This window comes from Salmo salar, chromosome 24 (genome assembly GCF_965601325.2).
Source record: "Salmo salar chromosome 24, fSalSal1, whole genome shotgun sequence".
Lineage (NCBI taxonomy): Eukaryota > Metazoa > Chordata > Actinopteri > Salmoniformes > Salmonidae > Salmo > Salmo salar.
Genome location: NC_138314.1, coordinates 46430001 through 46449602, shown reverse-complemented (window position 1 = coordinate 46449602; position 19602 = coordinate 46430001). Strand labels below are relative to the sequence as shown.

At 48.2% G+C, this 19602-nt stretch overlaps 1 protein-coding gene across 1 annotated transcript in view; it reads left to right on the top strand.

Annotated features, from left to right (window-relative positions):
• Positions 1–19602, top strand: part of LOC106585952 (WD repeat and FYVE domain-containing protein 3) — a 239709-nt gene that overhangs the window by 114925 nt on the left and 105182 nt on the right. The window contains 6 exon segments of the mRNA XM_082968737.1: positions 361–444; positions 2623–2806; positions 3128–3342; positions 6951–7063; positions 8420–8660; positions 13299–13399. Of these exon segments, the coding sequence (XP_082824863.1) occupies positions 361–444; positions 2623–2806; positions 3128–3342; positions 6951–7063; positions 8420–8660; positions 13299–13399 (938 nt within the window).

Below are 19602 nucleotides of genomic sequence, written 5' to 3'. Positions count from 1 at the left end.
TGTGTGTGTGTGTGTGTGTGCCTGGCTGTGTGTGTGTGCCTGGCTGTGTGTGTGTGCCTGCCTGGCTGTGTGTGTGTGGCTGCGTGTGTGTGTGTGCCTGGCTGTGTGTGTGTGTGTGTGCCTGCCTGGCTGTGTGTGTGTGTGTGCCTGCCTGGCTGTGTGTGTGTGTGTCTGGCTGTGTGTGTGTGCCCACCTGGCTGTGTGTGTGTGCCCACCTGGCTGTGTGTGTGTGTGTGTGTGTGTGTGTGTGTGTGTGTGTGTGTGTGTGTGTGTGTGTGTGTGTGTGTGTGTGTGTGTGTGTGTGTGTGTGTGTGTGTGTGTGTGCCCACCTGGCTGTGTGTGTGTGTGTGCTGTGTTCAGTCGTTCGGAGCAGGTTCCCCCCTGCCTGACTCACGAGACCTCCCTCCCTTCCCCCTGGGGCACGCCAGCACTCGCCAGGAAGAGGTAGCTACTGCACTCTGCACTTCTCCTCTTCCTCCTCCTCCTCTTCCTCCTCCCCTCTCCCTGCTGCTCTCCACTCCTTTCCTTCCCCTATGTCAGCTATTGCTGCTATGTCATGCTGCTCTGAGCCTCTACTCCCTCTCTAAAGCACCAAATTATGTGAATTATTCTCCTCTCGTTCTCTCTCCTCTCATTTTTTTCTCTCTCTCATCTTTCTCTCTCTTTTTTCTCTGTCTGCGCTGCCTCTCTCTCTGCTAGTTCTGCTGACACCTTCATTTCCTTCCTTTGAGCCCTCTACATTCCCCCTCTCCTCTCTGCTCTCCTCACCTCCTCTCCTCTCTGCTCTTCTCCTCTCTGCTCTTGTCTGCTCTCCTCTCCTCTTCTCTCTCCTCTTCTCCTCTCCTCTCTGCTCTCCTCCTCTCCTCCTCTTCTCTTCTCTCTCCTCCTCTCTGCTCTCCTCCTCTCTGCTCTCCTCCTCTCCTCTCCTCCTCCTTGCTCTCCTCTCCTCTCCTCCTTTCTCCTCGCTCTCCTCTCCTCCTCTCTGCTCTCCTCTCCTCCTCTCCGCTCTTCTCTCTCCTCTCCGCTCTTCTCTCTCCTCTCCTCTTCTCCCTGCTCTCCTCTCCTCCTCCTCTCCTCCTCTCTGCTCTCCTCCTCCCTCCTCTCCTCTTCTCTCTCCTCTCCTCCTCTCTGCTCTCCTCTCTACTCTCTTCCTCCTTGCTCTCCTCTCCTCCTCTCTGCTCTCCACTCCTCCTTGCTCTTCTCTCCTCTCCGCTCTCCTCTTCTCCCTGCACTCCTCTCCTCCTCCTCTCCTCCCTCCTCTCCTCCTCTCTGCTTTCCTCTCCTTGCTGAAAACATCTCTGGTTTTCCAAAGTAAGGAAATAGAGAGGCCGTGTTCAAGGCTAAAATCATTTTCTCACTGATCATCAACTGACGAATCTACAGATAACAATGAGTAGTTGTTGAGGATGCAAGTAAATACAAAATCAGTCAGTCAGTCAGTCTGCAGTCAGTCTGCAGTCAGTCAGTCAGTCTGCAGTCAGTCAGTCAGTCTGCAGTCAGTCAGTCAGTCTGCAGTTAGTCTGCAGTCAGTCAGTCAGTCTGCAGTCAGTCAGCAGTCAGTCAGTCAGTCAGTCAGCAGTCAGTCTGCAGTAAATGAGTCAGTCTGCAGTAAATGAGTCAGTCTGCAGTAAATGAGTCAGTCTGCAGTAAATGACCCAGTCTGCAGTAAATGAGTCAGTCTGCAGTAAATGAGTCAGTCTGCAGTAAATGAGTCAGTCTGCAGTAAATGAGTCAGTCTGCAGTCAATCAGTCAGTCAGTCTGCAGTCACTGATGACCATAATATTCACGGAGCCGTTCAGACAGGGGGCCGTTCAGACAGGGAGCCGTTCAGACAGGGAGCCGTTCAGACAGGGAGCCGTTCAGACAGGGGGCCGCTCAGACAGGGGGCCATTCAGACAGGGGGCCGCTCAGACAGGGAGCCGTTCAGACAGGGAGCCGTTCAGACAGGGAGCCGTTCAGACAGGGAGCCGTTCAGACAGGGAGCCGTTCAGACAGGGGGCCGCTCAGACAGGGGGCCGTTCAGACAGGGGGCCGTAAAGACAGGGATCTGTGAAGTGAGCATCTAATTCTAATCCAGTTAGTCGTCTACAGATGAACTCTAAACTGACTGACCTTTAACCTCTCCTGTGTTTCATCTCTAAACTGGCTGACCTTTAACCTCTCCTGTGTTTCATCTCTAAACTGACTGACCTTTAACCTCTCCTGTGTTTCATCTCTAAACTGGCTGACCTTTAACCTCTCCTGTGTTTCATCTCTAAACTGACTGACCTTTAACCTCTCCTGTGTTTCATCTCTATACTGGCTGACCTTTAACCTCTCCTGTGTTTCATCTCTAAACTGACTGACCTTTAACCTCTCCTGTGTTTCATCTCTAAACTGGCTGACCTTTAACCTCATCCGTGTTTCATCTCTTCCCGCTTTTATTTAACGGAGGCAGTGCACATGAATCAACATTTGGGTGAAAATCTCAGATCATAATCCCTTTGTAAGGAGAGATTATAATATATGTCCTGCTTTAATTTGGATTTAACCCCACAATGTTTTGGTAACTCTTTATGTGGATAGTTCCCAATAGAACCATCCAGGGTTTCATGTTCCACTAACTGTCAACAACCCGACAGGCACGGCTACCAGGGCACATCGGGACCCCCTGCGGGCGTCAGAGCCCTAACAGACCTCAACCTGAAACTACACCTGGCCAACTCTTCCTCCTCCTCCTCGTCAGACTCGGTGGTCATCCACCCGGGGGCTGTGCTGGCCATGCTGGACCTGCTGGCCTCCGTCAGCTCCGACAGCCAACCAGAGGTAAGTAAACAACAGGAAGGCACACCCACTTCCTGTGTCCTGGCTTCAGGATGAACGATTGAATGAATATCTTCCTGTTTTCTCCTGGGGGAAAAAAGGACTTTCTCTCAGTGATGCTAGTCGGTACAATGGAATAAAGTTTACTTCCTCTTTAGTCTCAACTGAGGTGAATGAGGACCAAACCTTGTTCGGCTCTCCTTGTACAAGAGTTCCATTTCCTGCTAAGAACTGAATATCTCTGAATGTCTGAGTATCTTCCTTGTTCAGCTGAATCTCAACAACACTAGTCTAGAGAAATAAATCTTAACCCTCCCTACCCAGCATGCCCAGGACCTCCAGCTAGCAGTAGCTAACATCCTGCAGCTGCTGGTCCACAGTGAGAGAAACCAGCAGATACTGTGTGAAGCAGGTCTACACAGCAGACTACTGCAGCGCTGCAGCCTGGCCCTGGGAGACGAGGAACATCCCTTACACCCGCCGCTGCAGAGGATGTTTGAGAGGCTGGCCTCACAGGCCCTGCAGCCTATGGTCTTGAGGTGAGGGAGACACACTCTCGCTGTCTCTCTGTCTCCCCCCCCTCTCTCTGTCTCTGTCTTTCTCCCCCTTCTCTCGCTGTCTCTCTGTCTCCCCACCTCTCTCTCTCTGTCTCCCCCCCTCTGTCTCTGTCTCTGTCTTTCCCCCCCTTCTCTCGCTGTCTCTCTGTCTCCCCACCTCTCTCTCTCTGTCCCCCCCCTCTGTCTCTGTCTTTCCCCCCCTTCTCTCGCTGTCTCTCTGTCTCCCCCCCCTCTCTCTGTCTCTGTCTTTCCCCCCCTTCTCTCGCTGTCTCTCTGTCTCCCCACCTCTCTCTCTCTGTCTCCCCCCTCTCTCTCTGTCTCTGTCTTTCCCCCCCTTCTCTCGCTGTCTCTCTGTCTCCCCACCTCTCTCTCTCTGTCCCCCCCCTCTCTCTCTGTCTCTGTCTTTCCCCCCCTTCTCTCGCTGTCTCTCTGTCTCCCCACCTCTCTCTCTCTGTCCCCCCCCTCTCTCTCTGTCTCTGTCTTTCCCCCCCTTCTCTCGCTGTCTCTCTGTCTCCCCATCTCTCTCTCTCTGTCCCACCCCTCTCTCTCTGTCTCTGTCTTTCCCCCCATTCTCTCGCTGTCTCTCTGTCTCCCCACCTCTCTCTCTCTGTCCCCCCCTCTCAGTCTCTCTCTCTCTCGGTCTCTCTCTATCTGTCTCTCCCTCCCTCACTCCCACTTTCTCTTTGTCATAATAATGATGGTTATAAGAGAAGAAAGACTTTAGGTTTTGTGTTTGATCATTGATAATTTCGATGTACCATACAGTAGGTAATATTGTCTCCCTGATCAAATCAATCACAAAAATCGAATACTTCCAAGAGACGTAGTTACCCTGCATGTCGACCGAGAGACGTAGTTACCCTGCATGTCGACCGAGAGACGTAGTTACCCTGCATGTCGACCGAGAGACGTAGTAACCCTGCATGTCGACCGAGAGACGTAGTAACCCTGCATGTCGACCGGGAGACGTAGTTACCCTGCATGTCGACCGGGAGACGTAGTTACCCTGCATGTCGACCGGGAGACGTAGTTACCCTGCATGTCGACCGGGAGACGTAGTTACCCTGCATGTCGACCGAGAGACGTAGTAACCCTGCATGTCGACCGGGAGACGTAGTTACCCTGCATGTCGACCGAGAGACGTAGTTACCCTGCATGTCGACCGAGAGTCGTAGTTACCCTGCATGTCGACCGAGAGACGTAGTAACCCTGCATGTCGACCGAGAGACGTAGTTACCCTGCATGTCGACCGAGAGACGTAGTTACCCTGCATGTCGACCGAGAGACGTAGTTACCCTGCATGTCGACCGAGAGACGTAGTTACCCTGCATGTCGACCGAGAGACGTAGTAACCCTGCATGTCGACCGAGAGACGTAGTTACCCTGCATGTCGACCGGGAGACGTAGTTACCCTGCATGTCGACCGGGAGACGTAGTTACCCTGCATGTCGACCGAGAGACGTAGTTACCCTGCATGTCGAGCCGAGAGACGTAGTTACCCTGCATGTCGACCGAGAGACGTAGTTACCCTGCATGTCGACCGGGAGACGTAGTTACCCTGCATGTCGACCGGGAGACGTAGTTACCCTGCATGTCGACCGAGAGACGTAGTTACCCTGCATGTCGACCGAGAGACGTAGTTACCCTGCATGTCGACCGAGAGACGTAGTAACCCTGCATGTCGACCGAGAGACGTAGTTACCCTGCATGTCGACCGAGAGACGTAGTTACCCTGCATGTCGACCGAGAGACGTAGTTACCCTGCATGTCGACCGAGAGACGTAGTTACCCTGCATGTCGACCGGGAGACGTAGTTACCCTGCATGTCGACCGAGAGTCGTAGTTACCCTGCATGTCGACCGAGAGACGTAGTTACCCTGCATGTCGACCGAGAGACGTAGTTACCCTGCATGTCGACCGGGAGACGTAGTTACCCTGCATGTCGACCGGGAGACGTAGTTACCCTGCATGTCGACCGAGAGACGTAGTTACCCTGCATGTCGACCGAGAGACGTAGTTACCCTGCATGTCGACCGAGAGACGTAGTTACCCTGCATGTCGACCGGGAGACGTAGTTACCCTGCATGTCGACCGGGAGACGTAGTTACCCTGCATGTCGACCGGGAGACGTAGTTACCCTGCATGTCGACCGGGAGACGTAGTTACCCTGCATGTCGACCGAGAGACGTAGTTACCCTGCATGTCGACCGAGAGACGTAGTAACCCTGCATGTCGACCGAGAGACGTAGTTACCCTGCATGTCGACCGAGAGACGTAGTTACCCTGCATGTCGACCGAGAGACGTAGTTACCCTGCATGTCGACCGAGAGACGTAGTTACCCTGCATGTCGACCGAGAGACGTAGTTACCCTGCATGTCGACCGGGAGACGTAGTTACCCTGCATGTCGACCGAGAGACGTAGTTACCCTGCATGTCGACCGAGAGACGTAGTTACCCTGCATGTCGACCGAGAGACGTAGTTACCCTGCATGTCGACCGGGAGACGTAGTTACCCTGCATGTCGACCGGGAGACGTAGTTACCCTGCATGTCGACCGAGAGACGTAGTTACCCTGCATGTCGACCGAGAGACGTAGTTACCCTGCATGTCGACCGGGAGACGTAGTTACCCTGCATGTCGACCGAGAGACGTAGTTACCCTGCATGTCGACCGGGAGACGTAGTTACCCTGCATGTCGACCGAGAGACGTAGTTACCCTGCATGTCGACCGAGAGACGTAGTTACCCTGCATGTCGACCGGGAGACGTAGTTACCCTGCATGTCGACCGAGAGACGTAGTTACCCTGCATGTCGACCGGGAGACGTAGTTACCCTGCATGTCGACCGGGAGACGTAGTTACCCTGCATGTCGACCGAGAGACGTAGTTACCCTGCATGTCGACCGAGAGACGTAGTTACCCTGCATGTCGACCGAGAGACGTAGTTACCCTGCATGTCGACCGAGAGACGTAGTTACCCTGCATGTCGACCGAGAGACGTAGTTACCCTGCATGTCGACCGAGAGACGTAGTTACCCTGCATGTCGACCGGGAGACGTAGTCACCCTGCATGTCGACCGAGAGACGTAGTTACTCTGCATGTCGTCCCGGGAGACGTAGTTACCCTGCATGTCGTCCCGGGAGACGTAGTTACCCTGCATGTCGACCGAGAGACGTAGTTACCCTGCATGTCGACCGAGAGACGTAGTTACCCTGCATGTCGACCGAGAGACGTAGTTACCCTGCATGTCGACCGAGAGACGTAGTTACTCTGCATGTCGTCCCGGGAGACGTAGTTACCCTGCATGTCGACCGAGAGACGTAGTTACCCTGCATGTCGACCGGGAGACGTAGTCACCCTGCATGTCGACCGAGAGACGTAGTTACTCTGCATGTCGTCCCGGGAGACGTAGTTACCCTGCATGTCGACCCGAGAGACGTAGTCACCCTGCATGTCGACCGAGAGACGTAGTAACCCTGCATGTCGACCGAGAGACGTAGTTACCCTGCATGTCTTCCATGTTGTTTCTCTCCATTCGTTTTCTCTTTCTCTCTCTTACCCTCTATCTGCTGTTTTTTCTCCCCCACAGAGAGTTCCTCCGGCTGGGTAACCCTCTAAACTGTGGAGCCTGGGACATGAAGCTGCTGAAACAGTACCGCGTCCACAAACCCTCCTCCCTTAGCTGCGACGCAGAGATGAGAAGTAAGACACCGCTCTCAATGTTGAGCGGAACCCGAGTCACAATACCGTTTACTGGCCGTGATACCATCTCTTCATCACAGGTCCATCAACTACGATGGAATCCTAACCATGCCAATGCAGTACAGCACGGCTTGGTTCAGCACGGCTTGGTTCTATTCAGTAGTATGACAAGACGAGAGTTTTCTCCAGGGGAGAGGCAGACAGGCAGACAGACAGACAGGCAGGCAGACAGGCAGGCAGCTTGAAAAGGCCAACAATTGGCAAAAAAACCTCCATCTCTTTAGTCCGATCGGAGTCTGAGCCCGTCCAACCTGAGGTGAATCTGTTAGAAGATATGGACAATATTTCACAATCGTAATTCCCCATCAGGCTCAATTCCATAGCCCCTCGTTCATTTCCTGTAAACTGCCAGTAACGGTCAGAGTCAGGAAGATTACGTTTTTCAAACTAATGTTCATGTTCGATTCATGTTGTCTGTCTATTTAGTAAGGGAATGTTTACAATGTGGTTATTTTATTTAGCAGTAACATCAATCTCTAAATTGTTCTCTTCTCACTGTGATGGGATATTAACCAAAGGCACATAATTTACTATATCTAACCATGACATCCTTCCTCTGCCTGTTTCTATATCTAACCATAACATCCTTCCTCTATTCTGACTGTTTCTATATCTAACCATAACATCCTTCCTCTATTCTGACTGTTTCTATATCTAACCATAACATCCTTCCTCTATTCTGACTGTTTCTATATCTAACCATAACATCCTTCCTCTATTCTGACTGTTTCTATATCTAACCATAACATCCTTCCTCTATTCTGACTGTTTCTATATCTAACCATAACATCCTTCCTCTATTCTGACTGTTTCTATATCTAACCATAACATCCTTCCTCTATTCTGACTGTTTCTATATCTAACCATAACATCCTTCCTCTATTCTGACTGTTTCTATATCTAACCATAACATCCTTCCTCTATTCTGACTGTTTCTATATATAACCATAACATCCTTCCTCTCTTAATGTAATATGATATGAAATGACTCAATTGCTTCAGATATCCAACATTCCGGCACATATAATATCACCTCAGTTATTTTATCGTGTCTGTGTTTTTAGAAATAGCATGTAGTGACCCGGGCTGTAGTGAACCCGGGCTGTAGTGAACCGGGCTGTAGTGACCTGGGTTGTAGTGAACCGGGCTGTAAGTGTCTGTACCACAAGAAGCATGGTGGTGTGTATTAACATTTCATCTCTTGTCCTACAGACTCTATGACCATGTGGATGGTCCTCACAGTGAGTGTTAGGGTTAGATGACCTCTGAACCTCTCTCTATCCGCCTCTACGACAGACTCTATGACCATGTCCATGGAGGGTTGCTTCGGTCCGGACAGCGTGTTTGCACCAGTCGGTGAGGACAATGGTCAGTACCGGATCAGCCGAAGCCTGGTGCGCTCGGCCGAGGGTTCCACCGTGCCGCTGACACGCGTCAAATGCCTGGTTTCCATGACAACGCCCCACGACATCCGCCTCCACGGCTCACAGCTCACGCCAGCCTTCGTGGAGTTCGACACCTCGCTGGAGGGCTTCGGGTAAGGAGACGCACACACAGTCGCGTAATCACACAACCGTAAACACACAGTCGTGTAAACACACCGCCGTAAGCACACAGCCGTAAGCACACAGTCGTGTAAACACACAGCCGTAAGCACACAGTTGTGTAAACACACAGTCGTGTAAGCACACAGTTGTGTAAACACACAGTTGTGTAAGCACACAGTCGTGTAAACACACAGCCGTAAGCACACAGTTGTGTAAGCACACAGTTGTGTAAACACACAGTTGTGTAAGCACACAGTTGTGTAAACACACAGTCGTGTAAACACACAGTCGTGTAAACACACAGCCGTAAGCACACAGTTGTGTAAACACACAGTCGTGTAAACACACAGTCGTGTAAACACACAGCCGTAAGCACACAGCCGTAAGCACACAGTTGTGTAAGCACACAGCCGTAAGCACACAGTTGTGTAAACACACAGCCGTAAGCACACAGCCGTAAACACACCGTCGTAAACACAGGGCTTTGGGGAAACGCGCATTCCTTTTTTCACTGTTATCTCTGGATGCAAATTTCCCAGAAATATTCCCAAAATAAGCAGGTTATCCAGAAATGCCTCCCTGCGTTTCCCCGTCTGATTCTGGGAATCCTCCAACCAGGATTTCTGGAAAACTTGGGAATTTGGGGAAAGTTATCGTACTTTTGCAACCCTACTGTCGTCAATTGCCTTTTGGGACTATTCTGTTTTTCACAAGCCAGATTTTAGGATGCTGAGAGGTTTGGTACTTCAGCTTTCCTTTTCTGTTCAGTCACCTGTCTCTGTCACAGCAGGGGGGGGGGGGGTATTCTCTCCACCTGTCTCTGTTACAGCAGGGGGGGGGGTATTCTCTCCACCTGTCTCTGTCACAGCAGGGGGGGGTATTCTCTCTCCACGTGTCTCTGTCACAGCAGGGGGGGGGGGTATTCTCTCTCCACCTGTCTCTGTCACAGCAGGGGGGGGGTATTCTCTCCACCTGTCTCTGTCACAGCAGGGGGGGGGGTATTCTCTCTCCACCTGTCTCTGTTACAGCAGGGGGGGGGTATTCTCTCCACCTGTCTCTGTCACAGCAGGGGGGGGGGTATTCTCTCCACCTGTCTCTGTCACAGCAGGGGGGGGGTATTCTCTCTCCACGTGTCTCTGTCACAGCAGGGGGGGGTATTCTCTCTCCACGTGTCTCTGTCACAGCAGGGGGGGGTATTCTCTCTCCACCTGTCTCTGTCACAGCAGGGGGGGGGTATTCTCTCCACCTGTCTCTGTCACAGCAAGGGGGGGGGTATTCTCTCTCCACCTGTCTCTGTCACAGCAGGGGGGGGGTATTCTCTCCACCTGTCTCTGTCACAGCAGGGGGGGGGGGGGTATTCTCTCCACCTGTCTCTGTTACAGCAGGGGGGGGTATTCTCTCCACCTGTCTCTGTTACAGCAGGGGGGGGTATTCTCTCTCCACCTGTCTCTGTTACAGCGGGGGGGGGGGGGGGGGGGGGGGTATTCTCTCCACCTGTCTCTGTTACAGCGGGGGGGGGGGGGGGGGTATTCTCTCCACCTGTCTCTGGATAGACAGATTATTTCACTGTATCATAATTCCAGTGGGTCAGAAGTTTACATGCACTAAATTGACTGTGCCTTTAAACAGCTTGGAAAATTCCAGAAAATTATGCCATGGCTTTAGAAGCTTCTCATAGGCTAATTGACATCATTTGAGTCAATTGGAGGTATACCTGTGAATGTATTTCAAGGCCTACCATCAAACCCAGTGCCTCTTTGCTTGACATCATGGGAAAATCAAAAGAAATCAGCCAAGACCTCAGAAAACAAATTGTAGACCTCCACAAGTCTGGTTCATCCTTGAGAGCAATTTCCAAATGCCTGAAGGTACCACGTTCATCTGTACAAACAATAGTACGCAAGTATAAACACCATGGGACCACGCAGCCGTCATACCTCTCAGGAAGGAGACGCGTTCTGTCTCCTAGAGATGAACGGACTTTGGTGTGAAAAGTTTAAATCAATCCCAGAACAACAGCAAAGGACTTTGTGAAGATGCTGGAGGAAACGGGTACAAAAGTATCTATATCCACAGTAAAACGAGTCCAATATCGACATAACCTGAAAGGCCGCTCAGCATGGAAGAAGCCACTGCTCCAAAACCGCCATAAAAAAGCCAGACTACGGTTTGCAACTGCACATGGAGAAAAATATCGTACTTTTTGGAGAAATATCCTCTGGTCTGATGAAACAAAAATAGAACTGTTTGGCCATAATGACCATCATTATGTTTGGAGGAAAAAGGGGGAGGCTTGCAAGCCGAAGAACACCATCCCAACCGTGAAGCACGGGGAGGCAGCATCATGTTGTGATGGTGCTTTGCTGCAGGAGGGACTGGTGCAAAATTCACCCAACTTATTGTGGGAAGCTTGTGGAAGGCTACCTGAAACGTTTGACCCAAGTTAAATAATTAAAGGCAATGCTTCTGACCCGCTGGGAATGTGATGAAAGAAATAAAAGCTGAACTAAATCATTCTCTCTAATATTATTCTGACATTTCACATTCTTAAAATAAAGTGCTGATCCTAACTGACCTAAGACAGGGAATCTTTACTAGGATTAAATGTCAGGAATTGTGAAAAACTGAGTTTAAATGTATTTGGCTAAGGTGTATGTAATCTTCCGACTTCAACTGTATACACACACACACACACACACACACACACACACACACACACACACACACACACACACATACACACACACACATACACACACACCATCCTTCCCCCATCTGTCACTCTGAAATATTAATGCCACAGCCCCTGTTAGGACAGACAAGGTACAGCTGTTTAGTCTGCTGTGTTCTGGGGTTGGTCTGTCACAACACACCCAGAACCAGTCAGTATGGGTCTCACAACACACCCAGAACCAGTCAGTATGGGTCTCACAACACACCCAGAACCAGTCAGTATGGGTCTCACAACACACCCAGGACCAGTCAGTATGGGTCTCACAACACACCCAGAACCAGTCAGTATTGGTCTCACAACACACCCAGAACCAGTCAGTATGGGTCTCACAACACACCCAGAACCGGTCAGTATGGGTCTCACAACACACCCAGAACCAGTCAGTATGGGTCTCACAACACACCCAGAACCAGTCAGTATGGGTCTCACAACACACCCAGAACCGGTCAGTATGGGTCTCACAACACACCCAGAACCGGTCAGTATGGGTCTCACAACACACCCAGAACCAGTCAGTATGGGTCTCACAACACACCCAGAACCGGTCAGTATGGGTCTCACAACACACCCAGAACCAGTCAGTATGGGTCAATGGGTCTCACAACACACCCAGAACCAGTCAGTATGGGTCTCACAACACACCCAGAACCAGTCAGAATGGGTCTCACAACACAACCAGAACCAGTCAGTATGGGTCTCACAACACACCCAGAACCAGTCAGTATGGGTCTCACAACACATCCAGAACCGGTCAGTATGGGTCAATGGGTCTCACAACACACCCAGAACCAGTCAGTATGGGTCTCACAACACACCCAGAACCAGTCAGTATGGGTCTCACAACACACCCAGAACCAGTCAGTATGGGTCTCACAACACACCCAGAACCAGTCAGTATGGGTCTATGGGTCTCACAACACACCCAGAACCAGTCAGTATGGGTCAATGGGTCTCACAACACACCCAGAACCGGTCAGTATGGGTCAATGGGTCTCACAACACACCCAGAACCAGTCAGTATGGGTCAATGGGTCTCACAACACACCCAGAACCGGTCAGTATGGGTCAATGGGTGTACACACTTTTTTTTGCACATAAATGTGTTTAGGAGACACCAATGCGTGGTGTTTCTGTAGCCAGGATAACGGTGGTGTTTCTGTAGCCAGGGTAACGGTGGTGTTTCTGTAGCCAGGGTAACGGTGGTGTTTCTGTAGCCAGGGTAACGGTGGTGTTTCTGTAGCCAGGGTAACGGTGGTGTTTCTGTAGCCAGGGTAACGGTGGTGTTTCTGTAGCCAGGGTAACGGTGGTGTTTCTGTAGCCAGGGTAACGGTGGTGTTTCTGTAGCCAGGGTAACGGTGGTGTTTCTGTAGTCAGGGTAACGGTGGTGATGGAGCCTGGAAGCAGTATCTCAACGCTCCATTATAAAAACTACATTCAAAAGTTGTTTTATTAAATTAAAAAAAATCTAATTGCATGGTATATCCTTGTAGGTAAAAATGTCACAAGGATACATTTTTTTATTTTGTAATTTTTTTGTTAATTTAATTTAACACTTATTTTACCAGGTAAATTGACAGAGAACACGTTCTCATTTACAGCAATGACCTGGGGAATAGTAACAGGGGAGAGGAGGGGGTGAATGAGACTATTGTAAACTGGGGGTGGCCATGATTATATGAGGACCAGATTGGGAATTGAATTTAATTACATTTAGACAAATCTTTTTCATTGTTAAAATAGCCATACAATTTTGTTTTTTCTCCAAAAATGAACACTGACTCAAGTAATGGAACACTAACGTCCATAAGGAGATCTGAATATTGGATTAGCTGTGCCAATCACTACCTCTATATGCTAGATGAAATAGGATGTATCAATATGTTCTTCTTTGTAGGTGTCTGTTCCTGCCTAGCCTGGCCCCTCACAACGCTCCCTCTAACAATGCCAACACAGGAGGAGTCAGCGATGGAGCCGTGGTCTCTGGGATCGGAGCAGGTCAGTGTCACTACAACATAAAGTTAGCCTCGTCTTCATCCCCTAGCTAGCAGGTCAGTATCACTACAACATAAAGTTAGCCTAGTCTTCATCCCCTAGCTAGCAGGTCAGTATCACTACAACATAAAGTTAGCCTAGTCTTCATCCCCTAACTAGCAGGTCAGTATCACTACAACATAAAGTTAGCCTAGTCTTCATCCCCTAGCTAGCAGGTCAGTATCACTACAACATAAAGTTAGCCTAGTCTTCATCCCCTAGCTAGCAGGTCAGTATCACTACAACATAAAGTTAGCCTAGTCTTCATCCCCTAGCTAGCAGGTCAGTATCACTACAACATAAAGTTAGCCTAGTCTTCATCCCCTAGCTAGCAGGTCAGTATCACTACAACATAAAGTTAGCCTAGTCTTCATCCCCTAGCTAGCAGGTCAGTATCACTACAACATAAAGTTAGCCTAGTCTTCATCCCCTAGCTAGCAGGTCAGTATCACTCCAACATAAAGTTAGCCTAGTCTTCATCCCCTAGCTAGCAGGTCAGTATCACTACAACATAAAGTTAGCCTAGTCTTCATCCCCTAGCTAGCAGGTCAGTATCACTACAACATAAAGTTAGCCTCGTCTTCATCCCCTAGCTAGCAGGTCAGTATCACTACAACATAAAGTTAGCCTCGTCTTCATCCCCTAGCTAGCAGGTCAGTATCACTACAACATAAATTTAGCCTAGTCTTCATCCCCTAGCTAGCAGGTCAGTATCACTACAACATAAAGTTAGCCTAGTTTTCATCCCCTAACTAGCAGGTCAGTATCACTACAACATAAAGTTAGCCTAGTCTTCATCCCCTAACTAGCAGGTCAGTATCACTACAACATAAAGTTAGCCTAGTCTTCATCCCCTAGCTAGCAGGTCAGTATCACTACAACATAAAGTTAGCCTCGTCTTCATCCCCTAGCTAGCAGGTCAGTATCACTACAACATAAAGTTAGCCTCGTCTTCATCCCCTAACTAGCAGGTCAGTATCACTACAACATAAAGTTAGCCTCGTCTTCATCCCCTAACTAGCAGGTCAGTATCACTACAACATAAAGTTAGCCTAGTCTTCATCCCCTAGCTAGCAGGTCGGTACCACTACAACATAAAGTTAGCCTAGTCTTCATCCCCTAGCTAGCAGGTCAGTATCACTACAACATAAAGTTAGCCTAGTCTTCATCCCCTAGCTAGCAGGTCAGTATCACTACAACATAAAGTTAGCCTAGTCTTCATCCCCTAGCTAGCAGGTCAGTATCACTACAACATAAAGTTAGCCTAGTCTTCATCCCCTAGCTAGCAGGTCAGTATCACTACAACATAAAGTTAGCCTAGTCTTCATCCCCTAGCTAGCAGGTCAGTATCACTACAACATAAAGTTAGCCTAGTCTTCATCCCCTAGCTAGCAGGTCAGTATCACTACAACATAAAGTTAGCCTCGTCTTCATCCCCTAACTAGCAGGTCAGTATCACTACAACATAAAGTTAGCCTAGTCTTCATCCCCTAGCTAGCAGGTCAGTATCACTACAACATAAAGTTAGCCTAGTCTTCATCCCCTAACTAGCAGGTCAGTATCACTACAACATAAAGTTAGCCTAGTCTTCATCCCCTAGCTAGCAGGTCAGTATCACTACAACATAAAGTTAGCCTAGTCTTCATCCCCTAGCTAGCAGGTCAGTATCACTCCAACATAAAGTTAGCCTAGTCTTCATCCCCTAGCTAGCAGGTCAGTATCACTCTAACATAAAGTTAGCCTAGTCTTCATCCCCCAGCTAGCATCCTCCCTGTTCTTCCTTTCTCTTCGCATTTCCTCTCCTGTGATCAGTGGGATTGGAGCAGGTCAGTATTATTATTTGTTTTATAATATATATTTTTGATGGGTTGATCAGCTTTAATATTGTAGATAGATTGTAGCTTCGTCAATGTAATTGTCGGCATCGTTTGCAATCCTCCGTATGTTATAGCAGACATTATATATTAGCCTTCCCTGTAGCTCAGTTGGTAGAGCATGGTGTTTGCAACGCCAGGGTTGTGGGTTCGATTCCCACGGGGGGCCAGCACAGAAAAAAAATGTATGACATTGTATGAAATGTATGCATTCACTACTGTAAGTCGCTCTGGATAAGAGCGTCTGCTAAATGACTAAAATGTAAATGTAAAAATTATCATATATTTTTGTTAGCTGCATGTGACAACTCCACCAGTCATATTCATCATATCATTTACAAAGATTATACTCTTTTAAAAAATACATTAAAATAAATAATTTTTTGTATCAATTAGTATATTTGAGTTTAACCACAATATTCGTTCAATTATTTGTTCTGTCTTTTCTGGGGGATTAAACTGAAATTGCAACTAACTTTCTATGGCTTGATTTAAAAAATATCGTTATTCTTGAGATTATTTCATTTTCAATTCACCTCTCATGGCACAAGGTCTGCCATGAGAGGTGACTGTATAGTTCCCTTAAGGAAAAGCACCTTTAGTAAATCTGCTTTCTCTGTGAGAGCTTCCCATGTCTGGAATACACTGCCATCAGACACACATAACTGCACCACATATCACACTTTCACAAAATGCATGAAGACATGGCTAAAGGTCAATCAGACCTGTGAACATAATTCCTAGCTGTGTATTACCACTTTCCATGTTGTCTGTTGTCTGTAGCTTGTGAGGTGTGGAAACACTTTGTTGTTTTTATGGATTTTGTCTTGTTGCTTTTTGTTCTATGTTGCTCTGTCTGTATGCTACATCTTGCTTGTCCTATGTTGCTCTGTCTATATGCTATGTCTTGCTTGTCCTATGTTGCTCTGTCTGTATGCTATGTCTTGCTTGTCCTATGTTGCTCTGTCTGTATGCTACATCTTGCTTGTTCTATGTTGCTCTGTCTGTATGCTACATCTTGCTTGTTCTATGTTGCTCTGTCTGTATGCTATGTCTTGCTTGTCCTATGTTACTCTGCGTGTGCTCACTGTTCAATGATTGTCTATATTGTAATTGTTTTTAATAACCTGCCCAGGGACTGCGGTTGAAAATTAGCCGGCTGGCTAAAACCTGCACTTTTACTGAAACGTTGATTAATATGCACTGTCCCTGTAAAAATAAAATAAACTCAATTAACCGAAAGTGAAAAATTGTATTCTGAAAAAAGGGAAAAAGGCCATTCTTGAACATGGGGTGAGACATTCTTACTAATCTGCTACAGAACCATTTTGAATTTAAGTATAACTTTTGTATGACTGAAGCCTTTAGTGAGAGGTCTAACGCTTTAATATTTAATCATTTCTGCCCTCAGAATTCATATTCATTATATAAATAGATCTGTATAATTTTGTCTGGCTTGCCGTTCCAAATGAAATTGAATATTTTTTTTCTCATATCATTTCTAAAAACAGGTCACCAGGTGTAGATAAGACCGTAGGTAAACTGGGATACTATGAACAACCACCATATGAATGGAGTCTTGTATTGCTTGTAGATATGAATAAATATTATATACAGGACCAGTCAACAGTTTGGACACACCTACCTACTCATTCTAGGGTTTTTCTTTATTTTAACTATTTTAAACACAAACTGTAGTGCATATATTAGAAATGTCCTAATGTCCACTTAGAAATGTCCTATATATATATATATATATATATATATATATACTGCTCAAAAAAATAAAGGGAACACTTAAACAACACAATGTAACTCCAAGTCAATCACACTTCTGTGAAATCAAACTGTCCACTTAGGAAGCAACACTGATTGACAATAAATTTCACATGCTGTTGTGCAAATGGAAGAGACAACAGGTGGAAATTATAGGCAATTAGCAAGACACCCCCAATAAAGGAGTGGTTCTGCAGGTGGGGACCACAGACCACTTCTCAGTTCCTATGCTTACTGGCTGATGTTTTGGTCACTTTTGAATGCTGGCGGTGCTTTCACTCTAGTGGTAGCATGAGACGGAGTCTACAACCCACACAAGTGGCTCAGGTAGTGCAGCTCATCCAGGATGGCACATCAATGCGAGCTGTGGCAAGAAGGTTTGCTGTGTCTGTCAGCGTAGTGTCCAGAGCATGGAGGCGCTACCAGGAGACAGGCCAGTACATCAGGAGACGTGGAGGAGGCCGTAGGAGGGCAACAACCCAGCAGCAGGACCGCTACCTCCGCCTTCGTGCAAGGAGGAGCAGGAGGAGCACTGCCAGAGCCCTGCAAAATGACCTCCAGCAGGCCACAAATGTGCATGTGTCTGCTCAAATGGTCAGAAACAGACTCCATGAGGGTGGTATGAGGGCCCGACGTCCACAGGTGGGGGTTGTGCTTACAGCCCAACACCGTGCAGGACGTTTGGCATTTGCCAGAGAACACCAAGATTGGCAAATTCGCCACTGGCGCCCTGTGCTCTTCACAGATGAAAGCAGGTTCACACTGAGCACGTGACAGATGTGACAGAGTCTGGAGACGCCGTGGAGAACGTTCTGCTGCCTGCAACATCCTCCAGTATGACCGGTTTGGCGGTGGGTCAGTCATAGTGTGGGGTGGCATTTCTTTGTGGGACAGCACAGCCCTCCATGTGCTCGCCAGAGGTAGCCTGACTGCCATTAGGTACCGAGATGAGATCCTCAGACCCCTTGTGAGACCATATGCTGGTGCGGTTGGCCCTGGGTTCCTCCTAATGCAAGACAATGCTAGCCCTCATGTGGCTGGAGTGTGTCAGCAGTTCCTGCAAGAGGAAGGCATTGATGCTATGGACTGGCCCGCCCGTTCCCCAGACCTGAATCCAATTGAGCACATCTGGGACATCATGTCTCGCTCCATCCACCAACGCCACGTTGCACCACAGACTGTCCAGGGGTTGGCGGATGCTTTAGTCCAGGTCTGGGAGGAGATCCCTCAGGAGACCATCCGCCACCTCATCAGGAGCATGCCCAGGCGTTGTAGGGAGGTCATACAGGCACGTGGAGGCCACACACACTACTGAGCCTCATTTTCACTTGTTTTAAGGACATTACATCAAAGTTGGATCAGCCTGTAGTGTGGTTTTCCACTTTAATTTTGAGTGTGACTCCAAATCCAGACCTCCATGGGTTGATAAATTGGATTTCCATTGATTATTTTTGTGTGATTTTGTTGTCAGCACATTCAACTATGTAAAGAAAAAAGTATTTAATAAGATTATTTCTTTCATTCATATCTAGGATGTGTTGTTTAAGTGTTCCCTTTATTTTTTGGAGCAGTATATATATATATATATATATATATATATATATATATATATATATATATATATATATATATATATATATATATATATATATATATATATATATATATATATGCGCACTACAGTTCAAAAGTTTGGGGTCACTTAGAAATGTCCTTGTTTTAGAAAGAAAGCGCATTTTTTGTATATATATTTATAGACCTCCAATCCACCCTCTCTTCTTCTCTCCTTTCCTCCACCCTCTCTCCTTTCCTCCACCCTCTCTCCTACCTCAGCATCCTGTCCTCCTCCCTCCTCTCTTTTCCTCCTCCCTCCTCTCCTTTCCTCCTCCTTCCTCTCCTTTCCTCCACCCTCTCTCCTCCCTCCTCTCCTGTCCTCCTCCCTCCTCTCCTTTCCTCCTCCCTCCTCTCCTTTCCTCCTCCCTCCTCTCCTTTCCTCCACCCTCTCTCCTACCTCAGCATCCTGTCCTCTCTGACCCAAATAGCAGTAGTATGACGTCATTTAGGGCGAGTTTATGTATCTAACCAGTCTGGTTCCTCCCAGTCTGCCCGGTAACCTACAGCCCATCCAGGCCCTTGTTGTCCCCGTCACATACTGTACAGCTCATATCCTCTATGGACCTAAAGGAATAGTAAATAATAGATTGTATGACCTCATCATTCATGTACCAACCCAGACGCTAAAATCAGTTATCCAGAGGGTATACACAGCTCAGCCCCCTCTCTCTCTCTCTCTCTCTCTCTTTCTTCTTTCTCTCTTCCCTCTCTCTCTAATCTCTCTTCCCTCCTCTTCATCACTCCCTCTCCCCACTCCCTTTCTCCTCTCCCCCACTCCGTCTCTCCACTTTCCCACTCCATCTCTCCTCTTCTCCACTCCGTCTCTCTCCTCCTCTCCCCCACCCCCTCTCTCCTTCTCTCCTCTCCCCCACCCCCTCTCTCCTTTTCTCCTCTCCCCCACCC